This window comes from Triticum aestivum, chromosome 5A (assembly GCF_018294505.1).
Source record: "Triticum aestivum cultivar Chinese Spring chromosome 5A, IWGSC CS RefSeq v2.1, whole genome shotgun sequence".
Taxonomy (NCBI): Eukaryota; Viridiplantae; Streptophyta; class Magnoliopsida; order Poales; family Poaceae; genus Triticum; species Triticum aestivum.
Window position 1 is genome coordinate 551,309,829 of NC_057806.1, and position 21,190 is coordinate 551,331,018.

At 44.5% G+C, this 21,190-nt stretch overlaps 2 protein-coding genes across 2 annotated transcripts; one reads left to right on the forward strand and one right to left on the reverse strand.

The window, feature by feature from the left end:
- Positions 1–4,617: 4,617 nt before the first annotated feature.
- LOC123104713 (O-fucosyltransferase 16) lies at positions 4,618–9,572 on the forward strand. Its single transcript, XM_044526584.1, has 9 exons — positions 4,618–4,962; positions 5,410–5,497; positions 5,653–5,729; positions 6,363–6,451; positions 6,565–6,748; positions 7,714–7,895; positions 7,979–8,081; positions 8,164–8,495; positions 8,601–9,572. The coding sequence occupies exons 1-9, from the start codon at positions 4,792–4,794 to the stop codon at positions 9,115–9,117; spliced, it is 1,743 nt and encodes a 580-aa protein (XP_044382519.1). The 5' UTR covers positions 4,618–4,791; the 3' UTR covers positions 9,118–9,572.
- An 8,017-nt stretch (positions 9,573–17,589) lies between these two features.
- Positions 17,590–18,734, reverse strand: LOC123107638 (cytosolic sulfotransferase 5-like). Its single transcript, XM_044529601.1, has one exon. The coding sequence runs from the start codon at positions 18,732–18,734 to the stop codon at positions 17,697–17,699; it is 1,038 nt and encodes a 345-aa protein (XP_044385536.1). The 3' UTR covers positions 17,590–17,696.
- Between the last annotated feature and the right edge of the window lie 2,456 nt (positions 18,735–21,190).

Here is a 21,190-nt window from a genome sequence, read left to right on the forward strand (position 1 = left end):
TATTTGGATATTAGCTTTCTTGCGGCCGAAGAAGGGAACCAACTGCCTTATAGGGGTGCCACAAGTCTTCCAGGCACGCCCTGGGTTGGGGGCGCGCCCCTTGGGCTTGTGGGTCCCTCGAGTATTGTCTCACGTTGATTCTTTTTCTCAAAAATCGTATATATTTCAAAATAAATCTCCATAAATTTTTATCGTGTTTGAACTTCATTTGATATGAATATTCTGCGAAACAAAAAACATGCAACAAACAAGAACTAGCACTGGCCACTGGATCAATATGTTAGTCCCAAAAATAATATAAAATGTTGCCAAACGTATATGAAAGTTGTAGAATATTTTGCATGAAACAATCAAAAATTATAGATGCGACGGAGACTCGGCATCCCCAAACTTAATTACTGCTCGTCCTCAAGTAGGTAAATGACAAAAAAAATTGATATAGAATGCTACCTAGCATAATCTTGATCATATAATCTAATCATGGCACGAATATTAAGACACGAGTGATTTCAAGTAATAGCCTATAATTTGATATAAAGACATTGATTTTTTTTCCTTAAATGCATCCATACATATATAAAAGCACTCGATAACATTTGGAGAACAAGGCGCACGAGCAACTTGTTTTCTCTCACTCTTTTTTGTGTTTCGATACCCACCTCCTCAGTTTATTCCTTCCCCGGCCTCGACCACCCATCTCTTCAAGACCACAATACTCCCTTTTATGTCATGGCTTTCTTTCATCATTTTTCTTTTTTTTTTCTTGCACCTCATGCCCTCATCACCTCAACATGTCGACATTTTGACCACCCGTCATTATCAGTCGAGAGACGCCAACATCATGATTGGACAACGATTTGATTAAGGCGGTGTCTTTTTTATCAACGTATCAGCTCGAAGCTGAATTAATGAAAGTCGTTGCATATAAATGATTATTGCATGTGGTGCATTTTCTTTTTGTGGTACTATTTAAGAAGAATCCATGGTGGCAGTTCTTTTGTTTATAGTAAATCACCATTGCATTTCCACTCACAAGGAGGAGCGGATCTGGGCCCCAGGCCCCCAGGGCCAGGCCCCGGGCATGGATTTTTTTAGTTATTACCTAGCCATGTTTTCTAAATGGGGCCGGGGCTTAGCCCAAAGCACAGCCAGGGCCCGGGCTATCAATCTTCACACTCGTGCAGGGCGCACGACGCAGCCCAGCTCGCCCCCGACGCGCAGACCCACACGCCCCGACTCCCCATCCCTTGCTCGCCCGTGCTCTCCCGCCGCTCGCCCGTGCCCTCCGGCCTCCGCTGTTCATGACGGCCGCTGGTGACTCCGTCGTGCCCTCCGCCGCTCATCCGCCTGGCCTGCTCCGTTGCTCGCGCCGTCGCCTGTCCCGCCGTCCGGTCCTCCCCTGCTCGCCTGCTGCCCTGCTCCGCCGCTCGCGCAGCCCAGCTCGTCGTCTCGCCCGATCTGCTAGCTCCTGCTCTCCACCACACGCATGACTGGTCTCTGCTACCCAGGATTGGTAAGTGGCTGGGCACACTAAGACTACAACTTGTTGTTTTTTGAACATTTTTTGATCTGCTAGACTGATGTAATGTTTGGATTTGCTATTGTTAATATCAATTTCATTTCATTTTGTAGAAATAAAAGATGAAGAGATATTTTTCATCCGTGTCCGCAATAGAAGTGTCTACACCCGGAGTTTTAGTATGGAATCAAGGGGCCGAGAGGACTGAAGCAACTCCAGAAAATGAAACAACTACAGAAATGGGACCACCGCCTTCAATCCCAGCTCGAGAAAGCAACGTTTTTGTTATTCCCGATTCTTCTCGTGGTCAACTGAGGGAAGAAGGTGATATTCAACCTGATCCTGATCTTAGGAAACCTATTGAAAGCTTAGGTCCGGACATTATAGATGTCGCTAGAAGGATGTTTGTAGATATGGGTCAATGCCAACCAAGTGGTCATAAATTTAAAAAAGAAACTAGAGGAAATTCTTTGAAAAAGAGATCCTTTCAAACTAAATGGTTCAAGAAGCATTTTGATTGGTTGGAATATAGTGTTGCTAAGGAGGCGGCCTTTTGTTTCTATTGCTTTCTTTTTAAGCAACCCATTGTAGAAAACTATGGTGTTGAGGCATTCACAACAGTAGGGTTTAAAAATTGGAAGGATGGACTTAATATTATTGATACACATGTTGGTAAACATGATAGTGCTCACAATAAAGCTAGACAACAATATGTGGCTTTCAAAAATCAAAGGCAAACTGTAAATGTGGTGGATCATGGCATCATAAAGACACTAATGAAGCAAGCCATTGATTTGGTACTCTTTTTACTTCACGTACTATTCGTAGTTTTTGTTATCTTTTTTGTTGTATCTTTAAGCATTGAATTTATAAATTCTAAATTTGTGGCGTAATTGAGCCCTATTTGAGGTAGCTATAGTTCGATGGACGTTAAGTTTTTCTCTCGCGACAAAAAAAATTGGGCCCTGGTCTTGCTCCAATCCTGGATTTGCCACTGCTCACAAGGCCAGGCCATGTTTCTCTTCCCTCAAGACGTAGGAACCATGCTTCGTCTTTCCCTTCCCGCGGAGAGAACAAAGCGAAATTGTCGGCTCTAGTCACTCCCAGTTTCCCCGCCGTCTTCGGCGGCTCTCCTACCCTGACGACCTTCGGTCGTCGGCGAGAGGGGAGTTGCCAGATCTCGTGCGTGACTTGTTTAGCAGTAGTTTAGGGCCAGCGTGCTTAGGTTTTCAATCGGCCATGGCGTCTATCTAGTGGTGGTTGTGACAACAGTGAATGAATTTTCTCTGGATTCCTCCCTGACGTGCTCCTCTTTGTCATCGGAAGTGGATCTGGTTGGTCTGGTGGTCAAGCCTAGTTGGTGCAGTGGCGATAGCAACTCGGTGGAGGCCCTATGTGCTTTGATCTCTTCGTCGCAATGGTGTTTGCTCCGACGCTGTGGTGGGGATTGGAGGCCTCGTTCCGGATGCAGCGGGGTCGTCGGTGTTATCACCATCGAGAATGAAAGCGGCGACCTAATCTGGAAGACGGCCGGTTCAACACGAGAAAGGCGGGGTGGGATAGTGGCTTCGGGTCTTCTCTCCAATATTGTTGGATGAGTGCAGTGAAGTCGTGGATAGAAGGGTGTGGGGATGATCCCGGTCGACGAGCCACAAGGTCTTAGGCCGCACGGTGGTTTGCTTCATCGACTCACAACGCGCTTGTCTATTATGGCACTGATTCTATCCGGGGCAAGTTGACGTCTTCCTTCCGTCCGACAAAGCTTTTGCGATGGCGGCCTATGGCGGCGACAGCTGGTTATTTTGCTTTTAGGATCCCAAACGTTTCTTTAAAAAAAATTGTGGGTTTCTTCTTCTTGCAAAGTGTTGTCCCGTTTGTGTTCTGACTGCCTCTTGATGAACTTCCACGAGATGGTTTTCGCTCGCTCCCAGCCCTACGGTTCGGGGCGATCCATCTGCTCTCAACCGCACCGACCTCCAAGCCGCTACCGCATGTCCCTACCTCATCTGTCCGTCGCTCCGGCGACCGGAGGCGGTGGGGACCCTGGTGCTTCGGCATAGGTCTGTAGTTAGGTTTGGCCTAGTGCTTTCTTGAGGTGTTGCTTTCATGGAGGAGGTAATGCCGCATCGGAATAATTTGCCTCCGCTCTTCCTCCATCTCGTCGTCGCTGCAACCGGTGGCGTCCGGGGGCAGGTGGCCCGGTCGTCTGGTGGTTGGCTGATGGCACTCTCGCGGGTCGCGGTCGTGTCAGATGTTGTAGTTGTGTTTACTGTCTTACAGTTGGGTGCGTGGATGACGGCAGGCGACGACGTTCCTTTTCTTCGACTACATCGGCTGAAGTTGACGGTGTCGAGATCTGGTGACCACGGGGAAGATCCCCAGCCTATGTGCCACAAAGACTTGGTCTCGTCGCTTGCGGCGACCCGCTTCATCGGCTCAAAAAGCATATTTGTATTCGGTGGTGCTCTCCTAGATCTTGGTATGGTAGCTGTTCTCATCTTTTTCCGGTGTTGTCATGGTGGCGGCGGAGGACGTTTGTGGACTATGTTTCGGCGAGGCACGAGTTTCTGCAAGGGTGAAACAGTAGCTTTACCTCTTGTGTAATTCTTTGTGCAAAGTTGCTTGACAAGCATTTGTGTCTCGTATGGTATATGTGTAATCTCTGTGAATAGATTGTCTAATGAATTACTCCCTCCGTTCCAGAATATAAGATGCATTGGTTTCCGTGCAAGTCAACCATTTGAAAGTTTGACCAAGATTATAAAACAAAATAGAAATATCTGCAATACCTAATAGGTAAAATATGAAACTACCTTTCATGCTCAATCAAATGATATAAATTTCATATTGTGGATATTAATAATTTTTTAAAAAATTTGGTCAAACATGCACTCATTTAACTTTTGAGAAAACAAATACACTTTATATAAAGGAACGGTCCGAGGGAGTATATGGTTGCTTAAAAAAAGACTGCCTCTTGATTGTGGCTAAGTTCTGCTCATGAATAAGTGACACATGGTTTACCTCGGAAAAAAATTGGCCAGGCCACTTTAATAAGCGCTTTATTACAAGAAACACAGCGTGCCAATATTCAAATAGAAATCTCCATTTCCGGCAAGGTGCACTACGCTAGGGACAAAAATGCCGCGAGCCCCAAATCCCCGACGCCGATGCCATAGCCCCTGATCTATGTTGCCGCCGCCGCCCCGGCGACCGCCCCGCCGCGTCACCCGTGTCGCCCGCCGCCCGTCTCCCCTTGCCCCCGACCGGAGATGGGCTACCCGAGGCGCCGCGCCCACCCGCGCCGCGGCGCCCTGCTGCCGGCGGTGGCGGCGCTCCTCCTGCTTTTCCTCGCCGTATCGCTCCTCTCCATCGCCATCTCCGCGCCGCCGCTCGCGGACCGCCACCCCGGCATCTCCCGCCGATCCCTCCGCCACCCTCCGGTACGGACGCCAGCTCCGGCTCTTCCCCCCAATCCCTCGACCCTTCGCGCAGTTCGATTCGATGTCTTGTTTTGCTCTCTGTGCGCGAGTGCGCATCCGAACAGCTCGGCTGCCGAAAACGCAGGGCTAAGAGGGCGGGCGGCGACGCCTCCGGCAATGCGAGGATTTAATCGTTCTTCATGTATCGGATGGATTGTTTGATTAATATGGAATATGGGTTGATGATTGTGACCTGTTCTAGTCCTCCTACCATAGCTGGTTTGATCCGTGGAGGGTTTAGTCTTGAATGCACCGGTTCCTTCGGTCACTCTTCTTCGAATTCTCTTGTGTTAATATGTTTTAAACTGGATATAACTGATTGATTGATTGATGAAAGCAGCAGCCGGTGTTTAACTTCAGTATATAACTGATTGATTAATTGGTTGTTGTCGTGTTACCCAAATGTAGACGAGTCGATGGACTGCGAGAGATCTGTGGGGTTCGGAGCTCGCTAGCAACTTCTATGGATGCAGTCACTCTAGCGGAAAATTTCTCGGTGAGCCCTTGTGTACATGGTGTGGATGATGAATGTATCTCTGTGTGTGTATCAGTGCTTGTAGAGTGCTACATTTTGGGAATAGTTTTGAGGTGTCATCTTTGTATTACGTTAACTTTACTAATTCCCTCCTAAAGCCTTTTTAAATCCTGCAGATTCCAGTGTTGCCACGCAACCAGATCGATATTTGCTTATTGTTACAAGTGGAGGTCTGAATCAGCAGAGAACAGGGGTGAGGTGCACCTGTCCCGACCTCCCTCCCTTGTATGAATATGCTCTCATGCGTGTGAATGGATATGATTAAAAAGCACTAACCTCATCTTCACTGATTGTCTAAGATATTTCATCAGGGTCTCCTTCAAATATTTGCAGTATCTAAATTTGTTTTTGTGCCCTTCTGAGTGTTATTTGTCCAAGAAAATATCAAAATACCGTTCTTCTGATACAATGCCGTAATACATTTGAGAAGTTTCTGTTGGGCTAGAACTACACTTTTTTTTGGACCGGACTAGAGCTACACATTAGAAGCATGTGCTGTTTATTTTGCAGTTTTTTTTGGAAACAATGGGCTCTCCTGTCCATTTCCATTCATTCATTCAACAAAAGAAAAAAAAACGAAGAGCAGATCTATTTGCCAGTATACTATGTGATACCAGCTTCCTTTGTTTCTTGAGCCTTATTTCTTTTCCTTATGGCTATAGAGTTGATAGTTTCCATCCTCATTCTTGAGTTACACAGAATAACAATTTACTGCAGCACTCATGCTTTGTACATTACTTGCAACTCTGAAGTGTGCGTGTTTTTTTCTGTCTTGTACCTTTGGACTATGTGTATCAGTCAAGTCATGGCATTTGCTTATTTTCAGATAGTTGATGCTGTAGTTGCTGCGCGCATTTTAAACGCTACACTTGTTGTTCCCAAATTGGACCAAACATCTTTCTGGAAAGATTCAAGGTATGCAATTAGTGAGCGCTCCCAAATTTGAACTCATGGTCTTCTATGACTGTTCGATTGTTTAAGGTGAACCAATTGCACTTGTTCTATAATTAATGCAATATCTGCTGCAGCAATTTTTCCGAAATCTTTGATATCGACTGGTTCATTTCATTTCTTGCGAAGGATGTCAAAATTATCAAAGAACCTCCACAAAAAGGAGGTAAAGCTGTGCGACCTTATAAAATGCGTATACCCCGAAAGTGTACTCCACAATGTTACTTGAAGCGTGTCTTGCCTGCACTTCTGAAGAAACATGTAAGTTATTGGCCTTTTGGCTTACTAGGAACCCTCATTTTAGAAAGAAGTAGGAGCCCTCATCACTCTGCTTTATATGTTCTATACGAAATTCTCCTGATTTTCTTGTCATCCACAACATGTCAACATATTAAACTCCGTTAAAAGACGTCCCACTTATTTGCTAGTGCCTTTCTGGCCTGGCGGGGAGTATTGGCTTGTGCAACTATCGGAATATCCGGCACCAAGATTATGATGGAGCACCGCTTCAGGGTTCGGGGTGAAAACTCTAGTCCTGGCCTTTATTGATCGGCTCAGGAGTGACGAACTTGCTTCGTTACCTTGTTGAAGGCGGTGTCTCCTTGCTGTTGCGCTGGCCTTCATTGGCTGTTCTCAGCTATCAGGATGAAAATCCATGTCCATGCCATTCCGGCCAGACATGGCGACGAGGACATGAGGGTGTTTATTCCTTCTTGGAGACGTTGCTGTGGAAGAAGTTGACTTTGGTCATAGGTGTTAATTTCATGCCTTGTAATGGTTCGGCCGTGGTTGCCTATGTTGTGCACTCTGTTTGTTGATTTTTTTGCCATCGTTGCCTTGCGTTGACTATAATAACAAATGGCCGTGTGCATCATAATGATGCAGAGGTTGGGGGTTTCAGCCTCCTTTTCAAAAAAAAGTTAAGCATTTATGGACATTCGTTAGATTAACTGGCCAGTTACTTTACCTGATACTCTGACAGTTGATTTTTTTTTTCTAGTAACTTAGACAACCTTTACCGAATTTACCTATGTAGGGGTGTTTTCCATTTATGCTGGCATTCTATTCATTCTGTAACTTCTTGGTACATTGTGTTGCTTTCTATGCCTGTCTGTAGTTTGATTTCTCTTTTAGCTCATTTTTTGGATCAGGTTAATTTTGATAGATTTCAGTAAATGAAAAATCCGCACTAACATAGCTTATTTACTATGTATCTCGTGTTGCAGGCTATTCGACTGACTAAATATGACTATAGGCTCTCAAATAAGTTGGACACTGACCTACAAAAACTGCGCTGCAGAGTAAATTACCATGCTTTGAGATTTACTGATCCAATAAAAGAGTTGGGTAAAAGGCTAATACAGCGAATGCGAGAGAAGAGCAGATATTTTATTGCTCTTCATCTGAGGTACAGCTAGTTGAAGCTGTCCTTGATCTACACATTTCCTTTGGTCATAATTTTATCTATCTAAGTTCACTCCTTTATGGCAGATTTGAAAGTGACATGCTTGCCTTTTCTGGGTGTTATTATGGTGGTGGAGAAAAGGAGAGAAGAGATCTAGGTGCCATTCGCAAGCGATGGAAAACCTTGCATGTATGAACAGTTTCATGTCTCAGTTACTTAGATAGTGAGCTAAAGCTACCTATTGCTAACCTGTTGTGTTCTTAAATTTCAGACAAGTAACCCAGAGAAAGGAAGAAGGCAAGGTAGGTGCCCACTAACTCCGGAGGAGGTAGGGCTACTGTTGAGGGCATTGGGCTATGGAAGCAATGTCCATATCTATGCTGCTTCTGGTGAGATATATGGAGGGGAAGAAACTTTGGCACCCCTCAAAGCGCTCTTCCCAAATTACCATACAAAAGAATCATTGTCAAGCAAAGATGAGTTGACTCCATTCTTGGCACACTCATCCCGCATGGCCGCAATTGATTTCATTGTCTGTGATGGAAGTGATGCTTTTGTGACTAATAATAATGGCAACATGGCCAAAATACTTGCTGAGCGGAGGTGATGCTTCTGTTCTTTCTGTTGTATATCTCTGTTGGCCATTTGTATTTTTCGTTCATCTTAGTACATTTCTGAATTCTGACCGTGTGATGCTGCTCCTCGCAGGAGATATTTTGGCCACAGGAGAACAATCCGGCCAAATGCCAAACAGCTCTACCACTTATTTACAAACAGAGGAAATATGTCATGGGACAAATTCTCGTCGCAGGTGCGAAAAGTCCAGAAAGGATTTATGGGAGATCCCATGGAAGTGAAGCCAGGAAGAGGCGAATTCCATGCCTACCCTGCTGCGTGTATATGCGAGAAGACGGACGAAAATAAATCGAGCCCTGGTAGTAATCAGGAAATTGTTAACCGCACGGGAATAAGGAAGGCCATCGGTGAACCAGCCTATCCTGTATACACCGACGAAGAGGCGGATGGATCTGACACTGAAGACGATCCCACAGGGACAGGAGAAGAAGAGATGATTACTGAAGAAGATCCTGCCGCTGGAGAAGAGATGGTCACTGAAGACGACCCCACTGCGACAGAAGAGGTAATTGATACCGAAGCTGAGGCCGACGATGATTCTTCGGTCAGACAGGAGGGTTCCGAGCTGGAGGAGATCCTTTCGGATTAACCGAGTTGCTATCCAGCTTGGAGGAATTAGCCAAGTTATTTGCATACAATACAAGTGTTGTATGTGGTAGAAACTAATGCGCATTGACCCCTCCAGAGTCCAGAGTAGAGCTGGTCCGCTGCCTCTGGTGTACATATAGATCTTGTGGTGGACTGAAGCTGTACATCCTCTCCCCTCCCCTCCTGGCCCAACAAGGGTGGCCTCAATTTGGCTCTCCAGTAGTACTTCTCTTTAGAGTTCGTAACATTTGCGCCGTTGTTTGTAGCTCGTCGGAATGTGTTCGTTCTGCTTTCGAAGTTTCTGTCCTCTTCTCCTGGCCAAGCTTTCGTACATGTGCCATCTTCAATCTCTTGTGTTGTTCCTCCAAAAAGAAAAAATCTAATGTGTTGTTACAGTAAATATTATGGACTTTTTTTTGTTTTTTAGGGAATAAATATTATGAACTGATACTGTGATACAGTGCCGAATTGTTCTTTGCGCTATACTTTGTCATGTTTTGCTAAGGTGTGCATGTTCGCTCTGTAAGATTTGAATAAACATTCATTCATTCGTGCATTTCTACTACTGTAGCGTTTCTATCGCAGTGTTTTCTACTGCATCGAATGTTTCTACTGCACCGGGCATACCAGCCCTTGCCTTTTTAATGTGTGTTTTTCAAGTAGCATAGAACCACAAACCAGTATTGAATTATTATTATCTGGCCATCAACATGATGATACACACGTCAGAGAGAAGAAACCCATAATCGAGGTTGTCATCAAGTGCCATCGTCATCACTCCTACACAGAGACAGCGACTGCCAATATTAGGTTGTCCGACTTGAAGACCGCCAGACACAAGAGAAATATGCAGAGCTCGCGCCAACCAAGGCATCCTCAAAGTGCGGCGACTATACTCGCATTAAGCGAGTTGCTAGGACGTTTCGTTGAAGGGTCTACAGTAATTGGACCGGCCGATTAGCGCATAGTTAATAAAGGAAAAAGAGAGGAGAAAAGGGAGCGCGCAGGTTGATTCCAACCTTGGTCTCATGGTTGATGCAAGCGCGGCTAGCCACTGAACTACTTAAGTCGAAATGAGCCGGGTTTTCCATTGTTTCTTCCCTGTTTTTCCAGGATTTTTTCGTTTTGTTTTTATTGTTTTTCACCGGGTTTTCTCCATTTTCATTGTTTTTTCCTTTTTTCGTTGTTTTTCTTTGGTTTTCTTTCTTTTTTATATTCTTTTTTCCTTCTGTGGTTTTTATTCATTGTTTATTTCTTTTTTCTTTGGTTTATTTTGCTTTTTTTCATTTTTTGTTTTTCTTTGTTTCTTTTAGTTTTCATTCTACATTTTTTGTATATGTCAAAAATATTTTTCTAATACACGTTTAACATTTTTCCAACACAAAATTTAACATTTTTAATACATGGTCAATATTTTATCTATATACATTTAAAAAATGCTTGATTAACATTTTTCAAATACAATATAACATTTTCTGATACATGGTTAACATTTTTCCTATGCACATTTAACATTTTGTAAATGCAATATTAACATTTTTTTCACACATGGTCACTATTTTTTCTAAACAGATTTAAAAAATTTAATATGCTTGATTCACATTTTTCATAAATTTGTTCCAAAAAAATTCATATGCTTGAGAAAAAAATATACATGATTAAATTTTTCCATCATTTTTTAATACCTAACCAACATTTTTCTGTACACATTTAACATTTTTCAAATGCTTGATTAACATTTTATAAATACTTCTTAAAAAACTAAATGATTGATTAACATTTTTATATACATGATCACATTTTTTTCATCGTTTTTTAATACATTATCAACATTTTTTCTGTACACTTTTGACATTTTCCAAATGCTTGCTTGATTAACAATTTTGAAACGCTTGTTCACTTTTTTTTTCAAATGCTTGATTAATATTTTTTAATACATGATCAAATTGTTTCATAAACATTTTATTTTTTTATATATTTTTCGTATATGCGATAAACGTTTTCTCTATACACATTCAACATTTTTCAAATGCTTGGTCAGTATTTTTCAAATGTTTTATGTACAGTAGTTTTTGTAATATATTTATTTAGAATATTTGGAATTATAAACAGAAGTAAAAAAGGGAAAGCAAAAAATGAAAAATAACAAAAATCGAGGTTGTTGTTCCCATGTGCATGGGCCGGGCCAACTCATGCCACCCTTCAACGAAGGTTCCACCCGTCTCGCTGAATGCGAGATATAGGGGCGCCCGCCTCAAAGACCACCAATCATCTGTTATCGTCGCCACCTAGGCAGCTCCGACTTTGTGACGGCTTGGCGAGACAAAGACTAAACTTGTTGAACACGCCGAAAAGAGACCACTACCGAAGCCTTGTCGCGGCCCTACTTAGCCAATCATCATCATCCTTGCAAAACTTGACACCATACGCCACACCTCACTCTCGGACGGGCACCTGCCGACCACAGTATCGCGAATGTCCAACCCCTAGAGAGCGTGAATGGGATCGAAGATCTTCAAGGCAACTCCCCAAGGGGGGAGCGACGTAGGAGACGACGTCATCCCCCGACCCGACACCAAGTCTTAGGCTTTCGCCCGAAGAACTAGATCCAGGGTCAGGGTTGCAAACCTCCACAGTGGTGCCTCCAAGAAGAACAACGACGCCTAGGGACGCCGCTACCATCGGCCTTCAAAAAGGCAACCAGGCCTTCGCTCGGAGCAAAACGACAACCTCCCGGTGCAGTCTACTCGCGCCTCTGCTGGCCCACACGCCTCCCGTGCAGTCACCACGCCATGACTAAGCGGGAGCCACCCCAATGCTCAGTGTTGGCCAAAGATAGCCAGCAAGCCAAATCCACTTGAGTCTGGCCAGATCCGGTTGCTTGTCGAGCCACGCCGCACAAGCCAGCAGCCGGTGTGACACCATCAGAACGCACGACCACCAATCGAGGAGTGCGAGCTTCCACCCCGAAGCCCCAGAACCAGATGGAGCAAGAGGCCGAAGCCACAGGCTTGCCGGTCAAGCCGTACGAGCGGGCGATAGATCAAACAAAGAACCTTGTCATCTTCATCTATGTACTATATCATAGGACTATGGCATTGATAAGGATTGCTACAAGGAGAGATATCATAAATGCAAAGGTGCTTACATGAGGTGCTAAATGCATTAAATAGCTTAGCAACTCAACTCCTTAATGCATGGGTGCTTGTTGCTAAGCTCATTTTATTTAATGATTTATCACCTAAACTTTTTCGGGCATTGGTTAGTTTCTTTCATTTAAGTGGTTTGCCTAGGTTCACGTGCTTGGACATTGGTTCTTTCCGGGTCACCAAAGTGCTCTCTCTCCTCCTTAATTGATGTGTCATGTCATTTATTTCTTATGTGACATGCTTTGCACATGTCCAGCGTGAAGCACTGGGAAGGGCCTAAGGTTAGGGTGAGTAGATTTGCTTCCGCTTTTGTCACTTTGCAATGTTTGTTTGATAAGAAAGATGCTTCAAGAAGGAGATACAGTGTAAATCAGCATAAGCATAGCTTTACAAAGTCAAATAATACCATACTGGAGAGAAAATTACACATTTCGTCCTTGAATTCTCTCGCGCCTAAAAGTTTCGTACCCCCAACTCGAGAAACACTACAATATGGTTCCTATACATGAAAATATGTAACATGTATGGTCCCCTCGACGGTCGATCTCTTTGGTGTCGCCGCGTGTGCAGCTCTTTTGCGGAAAACCCCCTCATTTTTTGGAAATCCACCCATGCTCCACCGTGGCCCCACGTGCCAGCGTCATCGTCTTGGGCCCACATGTTGGTCACACACGTCTAATAGTCAAATCGATGCTGCCTTATTCAATAAGACAGTCGCCTCCACTCCACCACTCCTCTCTCTTTGTATCGTCGCGTCCTCATCTTTCTCTCATCCAAAACCCCTAGTCTCACGCAAATCCCTAACCTGAGCTCGCCCAAATCCCTAACCCTCGCCGATAGATCACCCATCTGTCGCCATCCAATCTCCAAGACACAATGCAGATCACTCATTTGCTGGCGGCAATCCCCGTTTAGGCCTTGTTCATTTAATCCCCCTCCCAAGAGGATTGGAGATGATTTTGGCTTGTAGGGGATCTAATCCCCCTCAAATCCTGCCATTCCCCTTCAAAAACCACCTCAACCGAATAAGGCCTTAGGTGGCTGCCGATGATGTGTAGAAACTCGACGACTGTGCAAGATATGCTCGTGGTTCCCTCACCAGTCGATGATCCACGAGGAAGCAGTCGGCATCGTTGGTTGTGTCATAGAGGAGGAGAAGCCCAGAGTGCTCACGGTGGTCGCTCTTCCGGCGGAGATCGTCTACTGGGCGATGATGAAGATGGAGAGCAACAATCCGGTGTAGAGGTATCACTAGAGGGCCTACAAGTCTCGCATGTATGGTGATGGCGCCGGACAGGGCACGACTCATGGTGCAGCTTGTGGCCTGGGTCATGGCGCGGTTCAGGGCAGCCACAGCGCTGGCGGTGGCCCACGGCACTGGCTGGCCATGGCGCGCCACTGGACGCGGCTGGTCATGGCAATGTGGTTGGTCACGAGGAGGACACACCAGTGTCAGCCAATCAGTGAAGGAGGAGGCTGCATGCAAGGGAGGTAGCCCCGCCTCGTCGCTATCCCCACTTCCCCGCCGCTCTCTGAGGATTGCACGCTCCACCGTTGCGTAGTAGAGATACTCCCTCCATTTCTTTTTAGTCCGCATATAAGGTTTGGTCAAAGTCAAGCTTTGTAGAGTTTGACTAACTTTATATTAAAAAATATAAACATTCACAATATGAAATCAATATTATCAGATGCACTATGAAACGTATTTTCATACTATATAGTTTTAGTATTGTAGATGTTCATATTTTTTATATAAATTTGGTCAAACTTTGTGTAGTTTGACTTTGACCAAATCTTATATGCCGAGTAAAAAGAAACGGAGGGAGTATCTTATTATTCCTCATAGACATCTTATCTAGACAATTTGTAGGTAGGGTTTAGTAAACCCAATGTTAATGTAGTTAGCTACTCTTTCATAGATATCGTATCTAGAAAATTTGTACGTAGGATTTAGCAAACCCCAATGTTAATGTCCTTAGCTAATCTTAGAAAGAAGCATTGAATTTTTGTCAATTTTTATATTACCAGTATTACTAGTATTGAATGTACTAAATTTTGACTGTTAATCTTAGTAAACCCCAAAGCTAGTGCACTTAGCTAATGTTTAGTAATATTATTAGTATTGTGAATCACATACCTTTGTAGCAGTAAGAAAACATTGCATTTTTATAATATTACTGTAGCACTGAAGTTTGATAATATGTATTATGATACAGTGGCAATAGTTCAGCATCGGTAGCCCTAAGTATTATGAAAAGCTGGCAGATAGCTTCATTGTTTTACAAATGAAAATTGGACGAGGATGTTTTGGTTGCCACTGCAAGCTGATGGATTGAAGATGTGAAAGAGCATGCAAGTTAATTAACTAGGGCCTACCTTTTACACTGTTAAGACCTGATGTGTGCCACTTTTGATGTCAGCCCCTGATCTATGTAATGTTAAGACCTGATGTATGTTTAATTAGTTCAAATTGTGTTTATTTACTTGATGTGATGAATGATATATAGTTATGATGATCACTAAATTTATTGATAGTTACACATTCAGGTGCATTTTTTTTAATTATGAGCCGTATGCATCTTTTTGATGCAGAGACCGGGGTAATACCCCTTTTCTAAAAAGAAACACATTCAGGTGCATTCAGGCCTGTCTAACTCCAAAACACACGCACAACGACACAAGTACTAATTCAAAACATGACATTCAAACAAATAATTCAAAACATTCCACGATTCATTCAAACATTCAAATTTTTGGATTTTTATAAAGTTTTGAACGAAACTCATTAAAAACTAACTACTCCTCTTCCCTCCCGCCTAGGTTAATGACTCCGTTGTCGCCGTTGTTGGCGCAGTCGTCGGGGCCGATGCGAGGCATCTTGTAGATTCCAACCGGTTTCCCGCACGACACGTCGCGCATGAGTCTAATCGGCCACCCGCACTGCACGATGGCATGCAGAGCTGGGACCGATGATGAAAGGCCATGCATGGGGCCACAGTGGAGCGTGGGTTGATTTCCAAAAAAACAAGGGGGTTTTCCGCAAAAGAGTTGTGCCACGTGACGGCACCGAAGCAATCGACCATCGAAGGAACTGTATATTTGACTGTACATGTTATGTATTTTCATGTATATAGAAACCGTATTGTAGTGTTTCTTGAGTTGAGGTACCAAACTATTATGCGCCAGAGAGTCCAAGGACGAAATGCGTAATTTTCTCCATACTGAATCTACTCAATAAATGCATCATTGAGGGGTTTAGATGTGTGAGCTTTAGAGTTTTGTGTGAGAGCAGTAAAGACAAGAGTCCATCCAAAAAATGGTCAAGGGCCTCTTTGATCACAGAATTTGTAAACTGCAGGAATAAGAAAACCAGAGGAATAGAGTGGCATGTCATTCTGAATCCTACAAGATTAGTACGAAACTCTGGTTGTGCGCAGGAAAAACGCAAGATTTTTTACATGGAGGTGAAGTGGATGAAATTTTTTCTACGAAAACTAGTACAAGTAAATCCTATGAATTCATATGGATTGCAATTCAATCCTATGTATCAAATAACCCTAGGAGGAAAAAAATCCTAAAGATTAAAATTCTTCAAAAATTCTTTAGAAATCCTTTAAATCTAAGAGGGCTTAAAGAAAGAATGATACATCCCTTAAGAGCATCTACAGCCCCAACGAACAAATCTTATCTCACAAACGTCTGTGTCTAGGCATATCCATTTTGAGCTCTTATTTGCACGTCCATGCAACTATACTTCTTACTTTCTTTCTTGTATGTCCGGTCACTCAAAGCATCTACAGTCGGGCGCCCCAAACACGTCTTATACGCCTGGACGGGCCGCCCTGTCATTGACCGGTCACGTTTTTGTGACCCAGATGACCCCCTCAAATGAGTTTCAAATGCCCGGGCTGACCGGCACCCCTCATATCTAGCCCAAATTGGGACGGATATGGGGGTGCCCGGGCACACGCGTCACGTAGGACTGACGAAGGGGTCCCACACAGACTCGCCCAAAAACCTGGCGTTGCGGCGGACGCCTCTTCTGTCGTCGCGCTGTGAACGCCGCATGGCGCCGCTCCGGCTCACTGCTTGAGAGCAAATCCGCCTATTTAATCCGGCCGGAGTCCCGCAACCCTAGTCCATCCACCTCCCCCTCTCTGCGCCGCCAGTCTGAGCCCATCCACCTCCTCTCTCTCCTGCTCCGATGCTCTACCCACGCTCCGATGGTCCGCCATGGTTCAGAGTAAGATAACCTACTACGCAATGCTCACGTTGGAGCACCGTGCCGAGATCCAGCAGGAGATCCGGGCGAGACAAGCTGCGCGCGCAGCCCACATCACTGTCGGGCTGCCTCTGGACTCGCCGGAGCAGGAGGAGGAGGAGGAGCTGGCTCCGATGGAGGTGGAGGAGGCGGACGAGGCGGAGCGGCCGAAGCAGCAGCTGCCAGGCTTCAACATGGACTAGGCGGAGTTCGCCGTCACCCAGTCCGACGAGATGGCGGAGCAGCAGGCCATCCTAGAGTCCATCCAGGATGAGGCCTATGTGGAGGCGAACCGGGCGTTCCTCCGACGGGAGCAGGCGGAGTCCGACGCGCTCTCCGCCGAACTCGACGTGGAGATAGAGGCGGAGGAGGCCTGAGCGGAGCAGCCGGAGGCGCTGGAAGAGCCAAAGCTATAGTTGCCGCCAATCCTGCCGGAGCCGGGCACGAAGATCGTCGACATCTCCAGCGATGAGTAGCTAGGTGATCGACGTAGTACGTAGGTTATTTCATTTGCATGTCTTTGTATGAATTTAAGAACCTAGTATGAGATGTCCGGATGCAACAAATGAAATTTGAGGCTGCCCGGTCACTGGAGCCATATTTGACATATCCGGCTATTGATGCTCTTACATGTGATCAGTGGAGATGAAGAGAGAGAAGAAAAAAGAATAAAAAAAGAGAAAAGATGGTCCCGGGTGGGCTGCATCCTACGTGACGTATTGACTGAATGCGTTCGGTCACGTCCATAAGCCGACGTATTGACTGAATGCGTTCGGTCACGTCCGTAAGCCCTTGTCTCCTTCCTATATTTAGTCTCAATATGAGGGTTTACGGACAGCTCGGACGTATAAAGATGATACGAAGAATTTGATTAGGACTTTTTTTTTTCTCTGTCTTCTGTCCGATTATTGGTCGGGCGTGTCTGTGTAAGGATTTGAGGAGGCCCGCGGTAGATGCTCTAATTGAAGCGGCAGCGGATCGAACACAGGTGGTGAGTCTACACCCGTAAGTTTAAAATATGTTGTTCATCTTTACTTTGGCCGTTAAGAATGCAGCTGTTGAAAATATGTTGTCGATATCAAGAAATCAAGCATAGTGGAAAATGGAGAGGTGTGGAGATGTGGATTATGAAGAGGAATATTTTTGGTAGATGCTGATGAATCCACTAGTTCAGATCTTCAGATGTGTGGTTGCCCGTGGCAACACCAAGCCAGAGCCCCTGAACTTGCTCTCGGTGATTTCATCGAGCCTCCTCGCCATCTCCGGCGTCAGGTGGTTCTTCCAGTCCCCGACGACGCCGCGCCTGAAGAAAACGCTGTTGGGCACCGACAACTCGGCCATGTCGGCCTTCCCAGACCGGTTCACCTCCAGCCCAGCCAGGCTCTCCATGGCGCAGGCATCCACGATCCCCCTGTCCACCCCCGCCTCCCGCTCCTCCGCCGTGAACGGGCGCCCGACGAACGCCGCGAGGCGCCTCAGCTGGCCGAGCGTGTCCGCGGCGAGCTCCTCGTAGGTCAGGAACAGCACCTGCGCCGGCCTCTCCAAGTGCCAGCGCCAGTACCCCAGCGCGTGCTCCCAGAACGGCCCGAACAGCGACACGCCGTCGCAGAACTGCCGGAACGCCTCGCCCAGGTCCCACGGTGCGGGCGCGAGCCCCTTCCAGAAGTACCAGAGCGACACGAGGCAGTCCTTGGGGTCCCGGCACAGGTACACCACCTTGCAGCCGGATGCGGCCACGGACTCCGGCAGCGGCACGGACGGGACGTGCGTCATCAGCAGCCGCGGCGCCGGGAGGGAGCTCAGGTCGGGGATCCGGCCGTTGGTGAAGACCTGGGCCTCCAGGAATGGGACGAGCTGGTGGGGGCTGTGGGCCGCGAGACGGTCGCGCCCGTCGGCGTTGCGGTGGAGGGCCACGAACAGGAGCGCCTTGAGCCAGGTAGTGCCAGACTTGGGGAACGTGGCGAGGAGGACGTCGGTGTCGCGCGCCTCGAGGTGCCGTTTGATCACCATGGCGTTCAGCACCCCCGGCGTGAACGCGTACCAGCCGTCCGGGTGGCGGACGTATGGGCGGCCGATGCCGCTAAGCCTCGGAGCCGCCGGGTACGTGGACACGACCTCTCGGAGTTGGTCGTAAATTTCTTGGTTGGATGCTGCCTCGTCGTCGGCTTTGGGTAAAGACGACGACGAGGATGGGAGAGAGGACGCCATGAAATTTCTTAGTTCTCTAGTGAAGGCCTATTCGTGTTATATAGCGACCCAGACTGAATTGGTTCAGACCATCCACCTCAATTATGCTTTGAGATTCCTAATTCAATACTAACATTTGCCGCCCAGACTTTTTGTAATTTTCTGTGCTAGAATTTATTTAAGTTATTATACACATAAGTTTTCGTACTCCTACATAAATGATAAATCTGAAGAAATTCACACAAAAGAAATGGTACCAAAATTAGTCACGTTTCAAACAAAAAGTTGGCCACAATTCAAACCATGTCCATTATGCTCTGGAAATGGTCGTTAAATTTGGATTTGATAATGCACATGGAGTATTTCTTGTAACCTTTTGGTATTTTGTTTTCCTGTTTCTTAACCTTCTCATGGTTCTACTAGTACTCTGACACCTCCGTTTCATAATATGGTGCGTACAGATTTCTTAAATAAGTTAAACTTTGCAAATTTTTACCAAGTTTATAGAGAAAACTATTTATATATACAATATCAAATATATGAAATACGAAACTACATCTTATAATGTATCTAATGATATACGTTTGGCATTCTAGATGTAAAATATTTTTCTTCACAAACTTAGTCAAAGTTTATAACGCTTGATTTTTAAAAAATCTGTATATGCACTATAATATGGAACAGAGGAAGTAGCAATATGATGTGTATCGTACAACATTGATTTTATACTGCTATTAGGTACAACTCACTGTTTTTTTTAACTCACTGTTGAAACCTGTGTTCGGTACAACTAGGGTCTTGATTGGATTGTCGTTTCCAGCGCGTTTACACCTGTAAAATATAAAGACCATCATCCGTCGTTTTGATTCTCAGGTGAGATTTACACACGGCCGGTAAAATACACTTGTAAAACAAATACATGTGTATAAAAATACATCGATTCCAAGCAGGGCCTAATGTATATTACGCGCTTCGCTAAGCAAAGTTGACCAGATGATTACAAAGATATATACTCCATGTGGGAATGTAAGAACAAATTGGCAGGTCGTCATTTTATTATGCCCTTGTCTACTCTGCATAATATATCCTCTCTTTTTTGCGAGAAGCATACTATATCCTCTACATGCATAAATGCTGTCAATCTGGACACTGAAATACTCAACAATTGGTGGAGTGAAGATTTGGCCTATCAACTCCACAATGAAGTGGTTTGTATCCAATTGATGCTACATTTTAAGTTAATAAAAATACTTTTTATAAAGATAACTCTAAAATTATTCAAATCTTAACTGCCATTTACTTTGGTCTCTCTCAGAGTAAGGTTAATAATAAGCCGGTAGTTGGTTGTATGAGACTATCATGTCATCCAGAGCTAGCAATATTAATCGCTTCATATAATATGATTGGATCTAAGGTTATTGATTTTTTTTAATTTTTCTATTTATTGTTCCTCTCATTTAGTCTTAGAGTAAGGCTTTCTTTGGTTCATATGATAGAAAATTCATATAAATAAAAAGATCATACGAAATGAGATAACATGTATGTTAGCTCCCATAGGAAAAGAGATGTCACTAGGTTCATAGGATAGTAATCTTTCCATTAGGCCTGAGGCATCCTTTGGTTTGGAGGGATTTCATAAGAATTCTAAAGGATCGGACTATTATAAGAAATTTTCCTTTGGAGCCCTTTAGTTTATAGTAATCGATTCCTATTCATATGTAGGATTGGTTTCTATCCTCCACATTTCAAAGTAAAATAAACATTAGCGCAGACTCAATGAAAAAAATCCTATCATGTGAACCAAATGATATCTCTTTTCCTATTCCTATTCATATGATTTGGGATACATGTCATCTCATTTCCTACAAGTTTTCTATTCATATGATATTCCTATCCTATGAAACAAAGGAAGCCTGAGCTAATGTTTTTTTCTTTCAAATGTAAAGGATAGAAACCAATCCTACATATGAATAGGAACCCATTCCTACAAACCAAGGCGCTCTATAAGATTTCTTTTTTCCTTTAGAAATTCTATCCTATGAAATTCCTACAAACCAAAGGAGGCATGAGTATAATATGATGATGTAAGCATGCTATGATGATTTGAATATTATAATTTTGCCGATTGAAGGAGAATGAAAGCAGGTTGTAGATTACTAGTAAGAGCAAGTTGCAACAAAGATTCCGAGAAACTATGTGAGATTGTGAGTGAACTAGGTATTAATAAAGTTGTACATATTTAATGTATGATGAGGACATGCCTACCTTGGATACGACCAAAAATATTGCATACATTTATATTTATGAGGTGATTTCTAATGCAAACTATGCAATAATTTATTTATGTCATCCAGAACAAAAATACTTCACAGACTTTTGTGCCATGTCTAATTGCAGGTGTATGGGACATTTGTGCAATCCACATATGAAGATAAGGGAAAAAGGGAAGTTTATGTTCTGTTCAAAAAGTCCTCTCA